We start from the raw sequence: 18586 nt of genomic DNA, 5'->3' as shown, positions 1-18586 counted from the left end.
CTGACAAACACAAAGGAAGGGGTACCTAATGCAAGGAGAGAGATGGGATATAGAGAAGGCTTCCTGGAGAAGGGGGTTTCTCAGTTAAGTCTTGAAGAACGAATAGAAGTTTTCAAGGTAATAGGAAAGTCTCTGCTCTTGGGCAACATCCACTCCCGTTCAAGCACAGTAACTGGGGGTTCCTGCCCATATTCTAGGGACCTACTTTATTTTTAAGGTGTATACAAATTCCTGGGTGTTGAAGAGGGGACTGTCCACACAGATGATGTCACAAAGTCTGAGCAGTTTGGGGACAGAGAATCTCCAGACCTGACTGTGCTTCTCTCTTTGTGGTCTCCTTAAATCAAAAGTTTGTTATTACTATTATTATTACTACAAACAAATGGGTCAAAGACTCAGCAGGCCTTGGCAGTAATCTTGATACAATGGATAAAGAAGTGGGAAGAAACACACTAGAAAACACCTATTATACCTACAATGTGCCAGGCACCATTCTAAATGCTTTATATATATATTATCTCATCCAATCCTCATATTAATGCTATGATTTAGGTACTATTCTTATCTTTATTTTACAGATGAAGAAGCTGCAGCACAGAAAGGCCAAGTAACTTGGCCATGGTCACCCAGCCCATGGTATGACATCCAGCATTCTAGTTTGGGCCCCTGGGTGAATGATAGTGCCTTTCACAGTGATGGGAACATGGGTGGAGCTTCAGAACTGATGAATGCTGGGGCGCCTGGGTAGCGCAGTCGTTGGGCATCTGCCTTCGGCTCAGGGCGTGATCCCGGCGTTCTGGGATCGAGCCCCACATCAGGCTCCTCCGCTGGGAGCCTGCTTCTTCCTCTCCCACTCCCCCTGCTTGTGTTCCCTCTCTCGCTGGCTGTCTCTCTCTGTCAAATAAATAAATAAATAAAATCTTAAAAAAAAAACAAAACTGATGAATGCTGCTTTAGGCATACAGAATTTGGGTTACCTGTTCTGTTAGCTTTCATACCAAAGCTAGTGTGATGGTTTCTCAGAGAGGTCAGGGTGGTGTTCCCTCAGATGTTAGATAAGTGCATCTACATTATGTTGCCCCCTTACCTTCCCACTTTTTATCTGCTCCTTGGCACTCCATGGGGGCCTTTCCTTGGACAGCAAATTGCCAGTGCTTAACTTTATGAAAGATTAACCACATCCATTGGCCAAAATATCAGTCCCTGGGCCTGTTTCTTCATTTATAAGATGGAGATGCCTATTCATTGAAACTCAGATTGGGTGAAAATGCCCTGGGCATCACATACAGTATAATAATAACCGAAAGCTCAGGATATGGCAGGCCTTTTGCTATGTAGTGTCTGTATGTTACCCGTCAGCGCTTGTAGTCCTGTGAGGCACACAGTATGCTCCGCATCTTTTTCAGATGACAGAAGTCTCAGAAGTTGGATGTCAGCAGAAAGGGTAGGGGCAGAGCTGGGGTGCATATGGGTAGCTCAGACTTTGAGCGGTCTGTGAGGGGCACGTGCGCAGCCTGAAACCTCACTTGAGGCCCCGCCCTCTCTCCGCTCCGAGGCGGCCCGGCCTGGCGCGGGGGCAGGTTGTACTGGCGCCCGTGACCCTCCCCGCCCTTCTGAGGGCAGGGAAGCGCGCGCCCACCTTCGCCACCGAGATTTCCGGGATGCTGGAGGGGCCGGAAGCGGGCGCTGTTCTCGCTTCCGGCTTGGTCGTTGTATTCGCTTCCGCGGGCCCCGGCTGCGTCCCTTATTGAGGGGTCGCCGCGACTCTACCTCGGTGAGCGGAGCAGGGGCGGGGAGGGAGGTGCTGTCCGGGCCGGGGTCGCTGGGTTGGAGCCGCGGCCGCCCGCAGCCCTGATCGGCGACGCCGGCCCGGTGCACGCTTTTCCTCCGCCGCCGGTGGCGCGGTCCCTGTGAAGCTCTGAAGCCGCCAGTTGTAGGGCCGCCTCTTTGTCCCGTATCCTTGACCAGCCGAGCCTGGCCAGGAGCCTGGCACCTGCCGGTACAGCGGAGAAACAGGCAGACATGGCCAGGTGAGCTGCGCCGCAGAAGCCCTGGTTTAAGTGTTAGCTGGCTATTTTTCCAGCCTTGCGCTGAGAGACAATACAAAGCGTCGAAGCGTCAGAAGTGGGTCACAGTCTTCAAATTAAAAACGTGAAGTGTCACTTGGAGATCCAAAAGTACAGATGAGATTAGCTGCTGAGCGTTCGGAACTAGTAGGAAAATGACCAGAACTTTTTACAGGTGTGGAATCTCTGAGCAGAGTTAACAGATTATTTTAAAGTTTTTTGTTTTGTTTTTTGTTTTGTGTGTGTGTGTGTTTTGAACAGAAATTGAAGCCTAGAGAGAAGTAGCTTACCGAAGGTACTGAGATGCAGAGTGACTAGTATCGATGACGTAGTTACCACTAAGGTACTGATTCTCAGAGTTTTATGGTATATAAACTGGATAAAAGTTTTTTCCCCTCTTCAGTATCAGCTAAATGAACCACATCCATTCATTTACTAAAGGTGTACCTCTGTGTGCCCCGTACACACACACACATGCTCGTGGGTGTGGGTGTGGGGCGTGTGTGTGTGTGTGTGTGTGTGTGTGTGTATTTACACAAAGAAGACTGGAAACCAGCCCTGCCCTTTGATTCCTACCCCGAAGTGGGGGAGACAGCAGTGTAAACCACAAACACAGTGTGGTAAGTGTTCTAGTAGAGGTTTGAATGAAAAAGGTACTGTGGGCTCACTGAGGCAATACCCACATTTAAGCTTGGAGAGATCAGGAAGGTTTCCTAGGGGAGGTGGTTGGGTAGAAAAAGGTCTGGCATTTACTGACTCCATTGGGTTGCCTTCTTTGGTGGCTGTCTAGCAAGAGGGTGTGAGTGGCCAGTTAAAACATAAACTAGTTAAAACAACAGTGTTTTAGTGAGAACTACAGAGAGGGAGGCTACCAGGTTTCTTCCTGCATGGGACAATCAGGAAAGCAAGCATTCAGGAGAAAATAATATTTGTTTTGAGTCTTGACAGATGAGTAAGAGTTTGTCAAAAGTTGAAGAAGAAAAATCCAAACAGGACAAAAGATGTGTGGCTTCTAGCTGTGTCTCCAGAGCTTTAGTCCCAAACATTATTGTGCATCTCTGTCACAATAGAGAAGAGTAGAAGAGCTTTGAATATTCACTTCCAGCGTACGTTTACTTAGAAATTAAATATATGTATTGTTTTACAAATTTCAATACACATTATAAAACATACACTAAGTAGGAGTTAAATAACAACTTCTGTGTTCTTAATATACCCTTTGAATCATCTGACATATTCCTCATTTGGAGATTATTGCAGCTTCTCTAGCCTGGGTACCTGGGGAGAGTGGTAAGGGGTGTGAACAGGGCCCAAGGCCAGGTGGTGAAGGGCTGTGAACGCTAGGCATAGACATTTAGGTTTTATCCTGTAGGTTATGGGAGCCACTATAAGTTTAAGAAGGGAAGTCCCTTGGAGAGATGCTTAGAGACTGCCCTGGTTGTGCCACCCCTTTCTTTTCCTGGAGGTTTTTTTTGTTTTGTTTTTAAGATTTATTTATTTATTTATTAGAGGGAGAGAGAGCACATGATCAAGCATGTGAACAGGGGGAGGGGCAATGGGAGAGGCAGAGAATCCTAAGCAGACTCTACACTAAGTGTCTCATGACCCTGACATTACGACCTGAGTGGAAACCAAGAGTCAAACACTTAACTGACTGAGCCACCCGGGCACCCCTGGAGCTTTGGTTTTTAACTGTGGATGGTCTGTTGTCAGCTTGGGGCTGAACACTCTGGGACTCTGATTTCTCTTTTTTCTCTTTTGATGTTTTTATAGGTGACACCCCCATTGCCCTCTGTCCCCATCTCTGAAAACAGCTCCTGAGACCTGAATTACAGAGCATCATTTTAATTGGACAGACTGCAGCTGAAACAAGCTTCTCTTGGAGGTCACAATGGCCACCCAAGGCAGGGGAACTTTAGGCCTCCTCCCTAGGGGTGCTGTTCTGCAGAAACAGGAGGGGCGCCAGACCATGAAGCAGGAGCCAGGGAGCCATACCTGGGGTCAGGGCTGCAATCTCCAAAAGAACCACCCTCCTGTCTGTGAAATTTTCCGGCTGCACTTCAGGCAGTTATGTTACCATGAGATGTCTGGGCCGCAGGAGGCCCTGAGCCGGCTCCGGGAGCTCTGCCACTGGTGGCTGATGCCAGAGGTACACACCAAGGAGCAGATCCTGGAGCTGCTGGTGCTGGAGCAGTTCTTGAGCATCCTCCCTGGGGAGTTACGGACCTGGGTGCAGCTGCATCACCCTGAGAGTGGCGAGGAGGCTGTGGCTGTGGTGGAGGATTTTCAGAGACACCTAGGAGAGGTGAGCAGATGAGTCCAGAATAGCATCTGGAACCCTTCTCTGGTGGTTGGATTGGCTTGGGAATAGTCATTCTCTGTTCCCTAGGCTCTAGGCTCGTTTACCCTTAGGATTCCTGAGCCATTTCCATGGATAGAGAGGAAATAGTTTTGTGCTTCAAGTTATAAACAAAAATACAGTTCCCAGACAAGCTCTGTGTATCACTTTGTGAAATACTGTGTCGTGACCCTTGCTTCGACCTGGAGATCCACATAGTACTCCTGACAGACAGAGGATCTGCCCATGGGGAATGGGGAAGAATGGGGAAGTGTGGTAGGGAGTAGATTTTTGGGTACGTTGATAACATGGGCCTTCATTTGAGAAGTTCTCATTACTTACTTCCTTGGACTTCTCAGAGTCTGTTATCTCTCTTCCTGCATTTTAGGTTCCTTAGAGAGGTGACATTTCTGGGCCTCAAAATTATTGGTTTCTTTTCTAACTTTCTGAACCCAACTGGGGTCTTTCTTTCTTTCTTTCTTTTTTTCTTTAACTCATTTTGGTTTACCCTGTTTCCTAGGGTTCTCTCAAATATAAAGCCAAGGTAATTCAAATTAGAGGAAAAGTTGGAGAGTTAGCAGTGTGATAACAGTGGGAAATCTGGCTTCTAGGACCACAGAGCTAAGTAGCTCTGTGACCATGTGTATCAGTCAAGGTTTAGCCAAAGAAGCAAAACCAGTAGGAAATTACATATATTGTATATTTGTATTTGTGTCTATATCTATAGTATTGCTACAGGGTGGCTTAAGTGATTATGAGGACTGGCAGTGCAAGTCGGAAATCTGTAGAGGAGGCCATCAGGAAGGGCCAGTTGGAACGCAGGCACAGGCTGAAGCTGCTGTCTACATGCGGAATTACTTTTTCATGGAACTCCCAGCTCTGACTTTAAGGTTTTGTAACTGATTGAATCAGGTTCATACAGATGATCTAGGATAATCTCCTTTACTTAGAGTAAACTGAATATGGATGTTGATGACATGTACAAAATACCTTCACAGCAACACCCAGATTAGTGCTAAAGTGACACATTAAAAGACCATCACAGGTGGATAAGTCAGTTCTATCTGATGAGTCTAAAACTGCTGTCTTGTAACTAACCAAGCAGGGTGGATTAGGGGTCCCTCTACTTTTACTCCCTCGCACTTAATCACAGAAAACCAGTATACGAAATTTCCAGAGTACCCAGCATATCGTTTTATACATTGCTTTTTAAAAAAATGGTTACAATATATATGCCTAGGGAATTGATTCCAGTTAATTGGAGTCTGAGGGCTACACCTTTTCCCAAGAGTACCAGCCTGCCCATTTGGCATTAAATCCTTGTCAACCGTTATTTCTTTGGATACAAAAGTAAACACAAGAACAAATCAGCCATCACCAGGGTCTAGAGAGTAACTAGGTTCAACCATGGGCAGAGACCAGTGGCTGAAGAAAGTGTTTTGAGTGCCATTTAGTGAGGAGGGTGGAAGGAAAATTTCTCTATTTCCCACCTTTGTTTGCTTAAGCTGAAGAGAATGCCCCCTCCATTAAAACTTAATCCTTTATCCAGGCAGCCTCAGAAAAAGGTGACTGAGTCACACACTTAAGCGAGTGACTGACAGTTGACAGGGCAGCTGAACACTCCTGGCTCTTGCTTAGCAGTAGGGTCTTTGGATTCTATTTCTTACTTAGTCATTATTGTCAGCTTAAGTTTTTCTGATATGGAAGACATGAGATCGGGACTGTCTTTCCTACCATAGGCTCAGAAAATGTATTTATGGCCCCTCACATCTTTCATGGCAGTTTGCCAGGAGGAGATTAAGGAATATCAGGGCAGATCAGAGTCATTCTGCTCAGTAGGAGCAAGCATGTGCATGTGGGCACTTTGGGGCTGGAGAGGGTTGTAGAGCAATCCCTGCTGGGCTGCAGAATCATGCAATTTATGAAATGCTTTTATATCCAGTATCTTATTTCAGTTCCTAGCAGGCTTACAAAATATGCAAATAGTAATCATATCTCCATTTGACATAGTGATACAAGCACAGAGAGATTAATTGACTCATCTCAGATGGCAGAATTAGTGAATGTTCTCTTTGTCCATGATATTTAACTGAAGTATGGTTGTTGCTGATTACTACCAAGTGTGGGAATTAGAATTTTCTAGCTCCCTGGGTTCTAAGTCACTAGTTTTCCCCTAGTATCTTGCTGTGGAATGCCATCTTAGAATGAAAATTGGAACGAGGTTTTCTTGCCTAAAAGAAAAACCTGGGAGTCCGAGTCCTCGATAATGAACAGGAACTGGACCAGCATTTAGTTGTTGGTGAATTTCAAGGTTGTGTTTTCATGATGCAGTTAAGTTCTATCTTCTTCCAATACCCACAGCAGCTGTATTTAAGAGCTCTAACTCCCATTTATAAGAACTGTCCAGTGGAGGGGGCGTCTGGGTAGTGCAGTCGTTAAGCATCTGCCTTCAGCTCAGGGAGTGATACCGGTGTTCCGGGATCGAGTCCCACATCGGGCTCCTCCACTGGGAGCCTGCTTCTTCCTCTCCCACTCCCCCTGCTGTGTTCCTTCTCTCGCTGGCTGTCTCTCTGTCACATAAATAAAAATAAAATCTTAAAAAAAAAAAAAAAGAACTGTCCAGTGGAGACTCAAGAGAGCCTCCTGGTTCTATCACTGTGCTGGAGACATATACAGTAAGGCAGAAAGTCCCCTCATCTCAGCAGATGTAACCCAATGGGACAAATCCAGCAGGATTTGTGAAGAAGTTATTTTCACCTTAGGCTATACTGTGTACATGGCAGTGTAAGCAAGTGAGTCTATAAATATGATTCATTTAGGTGGTATTTTAGGTTTTCAGCTCCAAATGCTGGTGAAAAAGTAACCATGAGATTGTAAGGAGCTGGTTTGATGACAGTTAGCAAGGGTTAGAAAACCTGTATCTTCACTGGAAAAGTGTGCATATCTTCTGCCCATTTTTTGATTTGATTATTTGTTTCTTGTGTATTGAGTTTGAGAAGTTCTTTATAGATCTTGGATACCAGTCTTTTATCTGTAGTGTCATTTGCAAATATCTTCTTCCATTCCGTGGGCTGCTTCTTAGTTTTTTTCACTGTTTCCTTGGCTGTGCAGAAACTTTTTATCTTGATGAAGTCCCACAAGTTCATTTTATCTTTTGTTTCTCTTGCCTTTGGAGATGTGTCATGAAAAAAGTTGCTGTGGCCGATGTCAAAGAGATTGCAGCCTCTGTTCTCCTCTATGACATACAAATGGCTAACAGACGCATGAAAAAATGTTCAAGATCATTAGCCATCAGGGAAATACAAATCAAAACCACATTGAGATACCACCTTATGCCAGTTAGAATGGCAAAAATGGACAAGGCAGGAAACAACAAATGTTGGAGAGGATGTGGAGAAAGGGGATCTCTCTTACACTGTTGGTGGGAATGCAAGGTGGTACAGCCACTTTGGAAAACAGTGTGGAGGTCCCTTAAGAAGTTAAAAATTGAGCTACCCTATGATCCAGCCATTGCAGTACTGGGTATTTACCCCAGAGATACAGACGTAGTGAAGAGAAGGGCCATATGCACCCCAATGTTCATAGCAGCATTGTCCACAATAGCTAAATCATGGAAGGAGCTGAGATGCCCTTCAACAGATGACTGGATTAAGAAGATGTGGTCCATCTATACAATGGAATATTACTCAGCCATCAGAAAGAACGATTACCCAGCACTTGCAGCAACATGGACGGGACTGGAGGAGATTATGCTAAGTGAAATAAGTCAAGCAGAGAAAAATAATTATATGGTTTCACTCATTTATGGAACATAAGAAATAGCAGGAAGATCGGTAGAAGAAGAAAGGGAAGAATGAAGGGGGGTAAACAAAAGGGGAATGAACCATGAGAGACTATGGACTCTGGGAAACAAACTGAGGGTTTCAGAGGGGAGGATGGTGGGGGACTGGGATAGGCTGGTGGTGGGTATTAAGGAGGGCACATATTGCATGGTGCACTGGGTGTTATACGCAACTAATGAGTCATCGAACTTTACATCAAAAACCAGGGATGTACTGTATGGTGACTAACATAACGTAATAAAAAATTATTATAAAAAATACCTATGCTCTGAGGTATTCTCAAGGTCTCTAAAGATTGGTGTTACCTGATCTTATTTGACTTTTTATAACGTTATTTTGAAGGGGTAGTGCATATTGAAAACTGGGTTTGCAGATAACTCTAAAAACTAGTAGTAAGTATCGAGAGGGAAAAAATAGTATCAAGAGAAAATCAGTCAGCAAGTTTTAACTGAACACCAACATTGGGCCAAGTAGTATTCTAGGAGCAAGCGATCAAGACAAAGTTCTTACCCTCAAAAAGCTTATATTTCATTAGGGGAAAAATAGACAATAAAGGCATAAATAAAATAATGTAAGGGTTAAGGCTTACAGAAAATGTAATCAGGTAATTTGAGAGAGAGTACTACAACCCTTGCTTTGTCAGTGTGGTTAGGAATGGCTTCTCTGAAGAGGAAACACGTTTGCTGAGAGAGATTGGAAAAGCTCTCTTGAGGTTTGTCAGCTGCTATTCTGGGCTGTTGCTTCTTAACTATCAGCCTCAGCATTATCTGTGCATGTATAGGTACATACATCTATCATATTTTATTTTCTAGGTACTTCTGATTGGTCTCTTCTGTAGACTAAGGTCACAGAGAGTGTATAGAATTGCTCTCCTGGCTCCTTTTACTTTGTTCTTCATAAGCAGATTTGTGTCTGAAGAATTGACAAAATGGAAATGGTTATATAATCTGGTCTTCAGGCTCTTACCAAGAGGTTCGACAGAGGGATAGCAAACAGGATTGCAAGCTAGAGATCCTGTTCTGACAGTTTTTCCCCCAGTGGGCTATACTGAGGGGGGGGGGCTAGAAGGACATTGGCTGTTCTTTTCCTGAGTTCTTTTTGGGGGTGTTTCTTAGAGGTTTTGGGTTCCATACCTTGAAGGATGCTGTTTTGAATCCAATTATAATTCCTGTCTCTAGGTTTCAGCTCCTGTACAGGAACAGGAAATGCATTTGGAGGAGACGACAGCCCTGGGTACAGCAGAAGAATCTCTTCCTACCTCACCCTTCAGTGAAGGTTCATCCTCTGGAGCCCACCTAGAGCCTCCTCATGACCAAGGGACACACCTCCTCCCTAATGGGCACTCTGGTACTCAACTCCCCAGCTCTGGCCTCAAATCTTACCTCCCTTTTCTCTTCAAGTCTCCCTTATCTCCCTATAACCCACCCTGTTGGAATTCGTCATTGCCCTACCCTCTTTCTTCCTTTCCTAGTGACTTTGTCTGTTCCTTTTCCTTATTCTCCAATCATTCATGTATTCAGCAAGTTTTTGTCTAGCACCTGTCATGGGTAAGGCCCTGTTGGGGACCAGAGAGATATAGTACACACTCGCTGCTTTCAAAGAGCTTGTTATCTAGTTGGCAGAGAGTCAGTCAACAGCAAGAAGAGGCCTACTTGTAAGATACATTCAGTGATATCTGTCCCCAGGCATTTGATGCCATGAAAATGAGCAATATGGACATTGTAAACATTGAGCAAAATCATTATAGGCTGCATGGGAAGGGGAGGCTTCATGGATGAGGTAGCAGTTGGATGTGACAGTCAAAAGTGGTGGAGCAAATTGAAGGGGGGTGGAAAGATCAGAGGATATAAGCAAAGACTCTAAGTGGGGGTTCTTTGGACCCCACTGAGGTGGAATGAGGAGGAACTGTTTTGGGGAGCAGTAGTCTTCTTAAACAGGGCCTAACGGTTGAGGCTAGGAAAATTTTGATGGGTGGGAGTTGATGTGTTAGAAACAGTATTTTGGGAGAATTATTCTCATGCATGTGACCACTCTGGCATGAATGGTGAGACCAGTGGTTGAGAGCCTCGGTAAGAGGCCAGTGTGTCAGAATAGATGTGAGGTGATCATTGCCTGAGCAATGTTGAGTGGAACAGAAAGAGCACGTACTGGGTGTTATACGCAAGAAATGAATCATGGAACATTACATCAAAAACTACGGACGTACTGTATGGTGACTAACGTAACATAATAAAATATTATTAAAAGCTAAAAAAAAAAAGGAAAAATTGAGAGACAGAAGACACATTTTGCAGGAAGAATCCACAAGACAGTGAAGAGGAAGGAGAATTATGGGATTTGGCCAGTATTTGGATTCATTCAGAGAACTTGGGAAGTCAGGAAAGGAAGTTGGTAAGAACGTCCATTTTTTACTCTGAATTTAAAGTGGTGAGGGACACCGAAATGGAATGTCCAGTAGGCCACTGAAAGTCTGTAATAGGAGTCTAGAAGAGAGCTGGAACTGGGAAAGCAGCATTAGAGCATTGAGAGGCAGGGAGATCTCTGACAGAGCAAAAAGCGTTGCTCTGAGGCCCAAGCGCCTGCAGCGTCCATAATGAGAAGCCAAGAGAAGGAAGAGAAATCGGGAATGATGGGCCAGAAATGTGAGGGGCAAACAGGCTGGGCTTACGCTAGGGGAGCCATGGGGAGAGAAAGTGGGCAGAAGTATAGCTTCCTTCAGAGAGTTTGAAGCGAGTGAGGGCTGGGAGGAATGGCCAGTTCTCAGTTGGACCAGGGAACCCTCTGCACCCTCAGAATAACACCTGCATGGAAAATTCACAGCACAGTCAGAATAACACCTGTATGGAAGAGGAATGAGGCAGTGTGTGGAGCTGCCTGGTTCTCTTGAACCCACTCACTGGGATACAGACCTTATTGGAGCTGAGGCAGGACTTGTTCTCATAGCTCTCTTTCCTTCTTCAGGTCAGTGTGCTTCCTGGGTGCCTTCCCTTTCCCAGGCTGGGAAGTCAGGAGACCAGGCAGCGGCAGCTGCGCTTCAGATGGTCAGGCCCCAGGTGAGCTGAACTCTGTCTTCCCTGGGTTCCCAAGTCTGTGGCCTGGGAATAGCTAGCGCTCATCTCCAGAGTTCTGGCCAATTCTGAGATTAATCCTGTGGTTTCCCTGCCTCATTGCTTCCTCTGGAATTGGGCCCTGCTTGCTGAGTTCATGGATTCTTTCTGGCCCTGGACTTGTCCTTTTAGATGTGTCATCCCAGCTTTTCTCCCTCCCTCACCCCTTTACCCACCAGGGCCCCGCCTGGGCTCTTGGTACCCTGATGTGTCTTCCCTTCAGGCCCGGAATATCCCTGAGCAATAGAAGTTTGTCATTCCAGGGATCTGCGGCGTACCAGTTCCTGTCTGTGGACTATACTGAGAGGAAGTGGAAAGGTCCGGCCCTCAGTCAGAGAGCCGTGCACCAGAGCATCATGCCGGGAAATTATTGCAGCATGGCCTCTTTGGGTAATGATTCTGTTCCCCAGTATTACAGTCTGCATTCTTTTCTTTACATTTTCTTTGTTATATTCTTTTTTTTTCAACTTTTTTATTATAAAAAGGTGCAAACATGAGACAAAGTAGAGAGAATACTGTAATGAACCTCTGTGCGCCCGTCACTCAGCCTTAAGTTATCAACATTGTCTTTACTCCATTGTTAATTGACCTAAGGTGGTTTGGTTAGAATTTGTAGTTGTAAGGAATAGGGAGCCGCTCACATTATTGTAAGTACTGAGCTGTGTTACTTATAATAAGGCTGAAGGAATGGAAACCCTGATCTGATCAGACCCACCAGCTAGACCATCCTTTGGGAAACAGGGCCTTCAGCAAAAACAGCAAGTAATTTTTATGCCAGGAAACGTAAGGCGTTGCTCCCTGCATATCTGTTTTGTCCTCCCACTGGTACCCATTTTCTTCACTCTGAATCTTTTGTCCCCTCATAGCTGCTGCTTCATTAGACTTTCCGTTCCCACATACTTTCTGCATGCTATGGCTCCTAATGGCTTGGCTTCTCTCCATGCCTCATTTCAGTTTAGAGCTCCTTCTTGTTTTAGTTTTCTTTATTTTGCCCTATTTCCAGCTCAGAATTTACTTAGAGAGGGACTCCAAGGGTGGTTCAGCCACTAAGTCTAATCTTTGTTTGGGCAGAACTTTGCCCCTGGTCACAGCAGAGTGTAACATACAGAGAAGCTACGCTTCGGCCTGGTGCCCTGGTCTAGTCAGTTGTGGTCTGAGATGTATTGAGACCAGTTACTTGGCACAAAGCATGGCTGCCTCAGCTTCCCCTTTGGGAAAGACTGAGGCAGCACATCTTCCTGGAAAGGGGTGTTTTCAGGGCAGGTTCTTTGGTTGGGAAGTCTAAGACAGTAGCCAACTCTGGAGAGGGTGGGTGGGCTTAGGCATCCAGGAACCTCTATAACTTTTCATGTGCTAAAATGCCGTGATGGCTTGTGGCCCTGGTTAAGATATGATTCAAAGGAACCAATAGTTTTGTGTTTAGACATGACTGATTGCTTGCTACTTCCACCTTTTCCAAAGTCAAAAGGAAATATTCAATTGTTCAGTTTCCTATGATTGCAGATTATCAAGATACCAAAGACATACTTTGATTCATATTTCAATTATCGATCCCTTTCTTAATTTTTACTGGAATGTAGTACTTGCAAGTACTGCCTTCTACCAGTCTAGTGTGCCAGAGACTATGGGAATCCCTGCTTCTAGAGCTCTGCCATCCCTTCCAGTACTTTCCCCCAGCATTTCTGAACCTGTGACTTCTCTGCATCTTGTCACTGTCCTCACATATGAGAATCAGTTTTTTGGTACGTTTTTTCCTATTTGTGTTTGCACATACCGTTTCTCATATTTGATTTGAAGTATTTGCTTCTCCTCTCCCTCTCCCTAGTATCTTTACTGGGAACCGTGGAACCATACAGTGTCTTGGTTGGAAAGGATGTTAGAGTTCATCATTTTACTAAGTGACTTCTGTAAGATCATACCACCTTTACAGTCTGCTCTCTTGCCTTCCAGTTGCTCTTTTTAATTGGACAATTAAGTGGAGCAATTAAGAGCTGTCAGGACAGAGCTCTGTCCTGATAGCTCTTCTTCCACCTTCCCCCACTGACCATTTTTCCCGTCTTTGTCTTTCTGTCCATGAGGAAAAGCTTGAGCTATTTCCCATCTTTCTTTTGTTCTTAATGTGTCATCTCTTAGTGTGTCCCCTAATGGGAAGGTTTTTTCAGCTCCATAGACTGCTGATGATTCTGTTTCGTCAGCGGGACAAGAAATGAATAGAAGTTGTTTTCTTCTTCCTTTTGGCAGCAGGTGAGACTAGGATGCGGCGTTCAGAGTTGCCTGCAAAGCAGGAAGTTTCTAAAGGATCGGCGTCATGTGATGGGACATCAAGAGGCGTCCGTGGAGTGGTTTCTGAGGAACCAGAGACAGGAGTATCTTCCTGTGAACGTACTTTAGAGAAGCTGAAAGGGCAACCCTCAGATGAAGAAGGGAGCCGACCGGAAAGTGATTTCTTCAGAATAACACACGAGGATAAAGATAAATCCACAAAAGATGGATGTAATGAATATAATGAACTTGGGAAATATCCAGATCTGTCCTCTAGTGCTGCAGAACATGAAGGAGTTCTGAAGGGACAGAAATTTTATCAATGTGATGAATGTGGTAAAGCTTTCAATCGTAGTTCACACCTCATTGGGCATCAGAGAATTCACACTGGAGAGAAACCCTATGAGTGTCATGAATGTGGTAAGACCTTCAGGCAGACCTCTCAGCTCATAGTTCATCTCAGAACCCACACAGGGGAAAAGCCCTATGAGTGTGGTGAGTGTGGAAAGACTTACCGACACAGCTCCCATCTTATTCAACACCAGAGACTCCATAATGGTGAGAAACCATATAAATGTAATGAATGTGCAAAAGCCTTCACTCAAAGTTCCCAACTGATTGACCACCAGAGAACGCATACTGGGGAAAAACCTTATGAATGCAATGAGTGTGGTGAGGCCTTCATTCGTAGTAAAAGTCTGGTCAGACATCAGGTAGTTCACACTGGCAAAAAACCTTACAAGTGTAGTGAGTGTGGGAAAGCTTTCTGTTCTAATAGAAATCTTATTGACCATCAGAGGATCCATACTGGGGAGAAGCCTTATGAGTGTAATGAATGTGGCAAGGCCTTTAGTCGGAATAAATGTCTTGTTCGACACCAGAGCCTCCACACTGGGCAAAAACCATACAAATGTAGTGAGTGTGGAAAAGCTTTCTCTCAGAACTCTCAACTTGTTGACCATGAGCGAATTCATACTGGAGAAAAACCTTTCGAATGTAGTGTGTGTGGTAAGGCATTCAGTCTGAGTAAGTGTCTTATTCGACATCAGAGACTTCACACAGGTGAAAAGCCCTATAAATGCAACGAGTGTGGAAAATCCTTCAACCAGAACTCACACCTTATTATTCACCAGAGAATTCACACTGGTGAGAAGCCTTATGAATGTAATGAGTGTGGGAAGGTCTTCAGTTATAGCTCCAGTCTCATGGTACATCAGAGAACCCACACTGGGGAGAAACCCTATAAATGTAGTGATTGTGGGAAAGCCTTTAGTGACAGCTCACAGCTCATTGTGCATCAGAGAGTTCACACAGGAGAGAAACCCTATGAATGTATTGAGTGTGGGAAAGCCTTCAGTCAGCGTTCCACTTTTAACCACCACCAGCGAACTCACACTGGAGAGAAGCACTCAGGTCTGGCTCGCTCAGTTTCTTAAGATGTGATTTTCCAAGGAACTTTGAATTAAGGTTTTTTTTTTATAAGAAGGATTCTTAAAACTCCTCATCAAAATGTACCAATACCTACGTACTTTCTGGTGAGTCACGAAGGTGGGAGAGTGGGAGTCACAGTGTAATCCTTTTCTGCTGTTAGGGAAGTAAAGACTACACATTTCACATACTCGTAAGTTTATTCTTTTGCTCATTCTTTCTTTTAAACTGTTGAAAAATCTAACTCATTTCTCAGTTCTGCATCCCATAATCAGATTGTGTGCTTTTCAAGGACAGAGATGATATGTTTCCTATTCTACTCCACCTCCTCTGTTTTACTGCTTACATAAGTCATATTGCAAGATGGATTCATTCTTTCCTTTCTCTTGACTAAGGCTCTCCATATATAGTTTTTAGACTTCCATTCTAATTCAGGCCCTCATCACTTGTGTTCCCTACCTATGAAACCTTTTTTTTTTCCTGTTGGCTAATATATATCCCTTAGATTCTTCCAGATCCCTCTCATTTCTAAAGACCTTCTTGAAATGCTTTTTCTTCCCTCTTAAACTTCTATTCATTTGACCTCAGTGCTTCCAGTTATTTGGTGCTACAGTGTGCAACTGTTAAATTACCCTGCCAGTTATTCTTTTTTTTTTTTTTTAAGATTTTATTTATTTATTTGACAGAGAGACAGTCAGCGAGAGAGGGAACACAAGCAGGGGGAGTGGGAGAGGAAGAAGCAGGCTCCCAGTAGAGGAGCCTGATGTGGGGCTCGATCCCAGAGTGCCGGGATCATGCCCTGAGCCGAAGGCAAATGCTTAACGACTGAGCCACCCAGGTGCCCCATCCTTGCCAATTATTCTGAATTTAACATGTTTGTGTATGCTTTTGCATCAACTTATTGTAGGCTCTTTAAGGCTAGGTATGGTATCTATTCTTTTAGCATATAGATAATAATTTTCATATAGTAGATGTTTAATAAATAAATTTTTAAAAGTCTGCTCTAAGTTGCACCATCCTTAAATTGGGTATAAGATCCCCTTCCCCACCCCAATCAGACTAGAGGCTTCTAAAGATGGAAGTGGTATCTCATTGTAGGATATCACATACAGGGGCCTCATTGATATCTTCTACATGTATTCCTGGACATACCACTGTTACTTCATTGTTGGTTTCTGATAAATACTCTATTGTGTTTAGGAAGTTTCCTTCTATTCCTGTTATTTATTTTTGTTTGTTTTATATAGGCTCCATGCATATGTGGGGCTTGAACTCATGACCTCATGATCAAGAGTTGCATGCTCTACTGACTGAGCCAACCAGATGACCCTCTATTTCTGTTTTTAGAAAAAGCAAGATAGTACAGTAGTTAAGAACACTGATTTTCTGCCCAATACCCTAATTCACCTGGCTCCACCGCTTTTCTAGGTGTGTGGCCCTGGGCAAGTTATTTAGCTTCCTTGTGTGTCAGTTCTTCCATCTGTAAAGTAAAGCTGTGGTTGTTAGGATAAAAGTAGTTCATAAGTGTTAGGCATTTAGAACAGTACTTGGCACTTAGTACCCATATAGCAATTATTACTGTGCTTAGAGTTGCTAAGTTCTATCAGGTTTTTTAAAAAGAAATCTGTTGGTGTAATTTTATGGGTCATGTCCTTTATTTTTGTAATTCACTTTCTATTTTTTTACAAGTTTCCAAATGATTGAAATTTCCTTGAAGTCCTGGAATAAAATCCATTTGTTTGTGGTGATGATTTTTTTTTTTTTTTAAGTAGAGAACTACGTTGAATTTACTAAGGTTTTCCTGGCTTTCCAAATGTATTTGGAGAGTTTATTTCTCTTTTATTTTCTGAAAGAGTTTGCATAATGTGGGAATTATTCATTAAAGGCTAAAAGTAGTGACCAGATCCTTTTTTGGGGAGGAGGGAATTGGGAGAGATGTATCCTTAGCAATATTTTGATTTATTCAATGGTTGTACTCTTCAGGTTTCTCCCTCTGTGTAAATTTTGGTGATATATATCTAGAAATAATTTTTACTGGATTGTTAAACAGTTGTGTAAAGGACTCCACTTTATTTCTAAAAATCAGACTGAATTTATACCCAGGAGTTAGTTTAAGTGGTCAAATGGGATGGTAAAGGTGCTAGGAGCTGGACACTTACCCTTTTACCTTTTATTCACAGAAAGAAAATATTCCATAGCTATATTCTCTATCCCCAATCCTAATTTTCAGCTTTTAAATCCAATAGGAAATGTCAAGAGATTATGGGTACTAAAAAGTTACTGATTATTGTTCTATGTTGGGAGATGTTTCTGTCAAGGCAGTAACTTCCTGGAGTGCTACAGAGAGTACATTCATGAAAACCTCTAGGTGTCAGGGACAAATTGTGAGTAACTACAGGTTAGCTTTTGCTTCGTGGGGAAAAAAAAAATCCCCTGACCCTAATATTAGGACATGTTCTAGCCTGTTGGGGCCTTGTGGAAGCACTCGTCCCAGCTGTTTACAGGGAAAGTGTCATGTCAGCTGGCTCCAAGTAACTAATGGTGCAAGTATTTGACCTGGGATAGGACAACGTAGATATTCCTTACTGAACCACAGCAGTCTTCCCACTAATGTACGCACAGGACCAAGTAAGATGAGGTATGGACCCCCTTTTAAGGCATGTGAATGCTTTATATGAAACCACAGTAGGAAAGAAATGTATGATGATCTACCCCCTTTTCTGACCTGTTGGTCTTCCTCAAGTTTTGCTTTGTTTGGAATTGTCGGCTGACTAAAAACAATGTATTTCACCTTAGGTGGCCCAGTCCATAGACAAAAGTTTCTAAGAATGAATGTACAGCTGGCATTTCTGATATCTAGCAGGCTTTTCCCCCAAATCCCTTCCTGTTGCATTGTCTTCTTTATGGGTGATGCATTTACAGTATATTCAGTTTCCCAACTTGGTGCCATATGGATTGTGGATGGAGATGTACAAAGCCAATAGTCATCCAAGATTTGGTTACAATTAGATCATTGGACAAAGTAATCACAGGACAATATATAATAAGGAGTGGTAACCACAGCTGCATGTTCAAGACCATGGGGCATAAATGTACATGCCCAGCCATTAGATTGTGTACATTAATTATATATTTTGAGTCCCATTTTAGAAAAATTGAAAAATGCTATATCCCCTTACTGAGATTGTCTGTCTGTGTTGCTTCCTAGGGGAGGAAGGGCCAGAACAAATGCAATGACATCATACCTGTAGTGACCCTGGCAAGTAATAGAGTATGTCCTGATGTCAAGAAGAGAACACTAGTGAAACTCTCAAGTCAGCATTCAGGCTGCTTTGGCAATGGGCAAAAATTGATGACATTCAAGCTCTCCCTTGGGAGCCACACCACTGGTGCCCCTAGGATTTGAGATGTATGTGGTCTATTACAGGGGCCATTTATGGAAAAGGTGGTCATGACAGCTGCCGTGATGCTAAATGTAAACCCACTAACAACTGTATAAGCCGTGTGTTTACTATGGCCATCTGTTGTTACTATCTATCCTAG

At 43.7% G+C, this 18586-nt stretch overlaps 1 protein-coding gene across 2 annotated transcripts; it reads left to right on the top strand.

Moving 5' to 3' along the window:
• The first annotated feature begins 1711 nt into the window (after positions 1–1711).
• On the top strand, positions 1712–15522 carry ZKSCAN7 (zinc finger with KRAB and SCAN domains 7). Of its 2 annotated transcripts, none has more exons than XM_045798388.2 (6): positions 1712–2030; positions 3840–4371; positions 9425–9593; positions 11208–11299; positions 11617–11743; positions 13598–15522. In XM_045798388.2, the coding sequence occupies exons 2-6, from the start codon at positions 3958–3960 to the stop codon at positions 15049–15051; spliced, it is 2256 nt and encodes a 751-aa protein (XP_045654344.2). In that variant the 5' UTR covers positions 1712–2030; positions 3840–3957; the 3' UTR covers positions 15052–15522. The 2 variants fall into 2 exon arrangements, with proteins under 2 accessions (XP_045654344.2, XP_045654343.2); XM_045798387.2 differs by having other exon boundaries at positions 13595–15522.
• Positions 15523–18586: the final 3064 nt, after the last annotated feature.

Source organism: Ursus americanus, chromosome 20 (genome assembly GCF_024610735.1).
Source record: "Ursus americanus isolate L20-20 chromosome 20, mUrsAme1.1.p, whole genome shotgun sequence".
Taxonomy (NCBI): domain Eukaryota; kingdom Metazoa; phylum Chordata; class Mammalia; order Carnivora; family Ursidae; genus Ursus; species Ursus americanus.
This window is presented reverse-complemented; position numbering and strand designations above follow the sequence as displayed.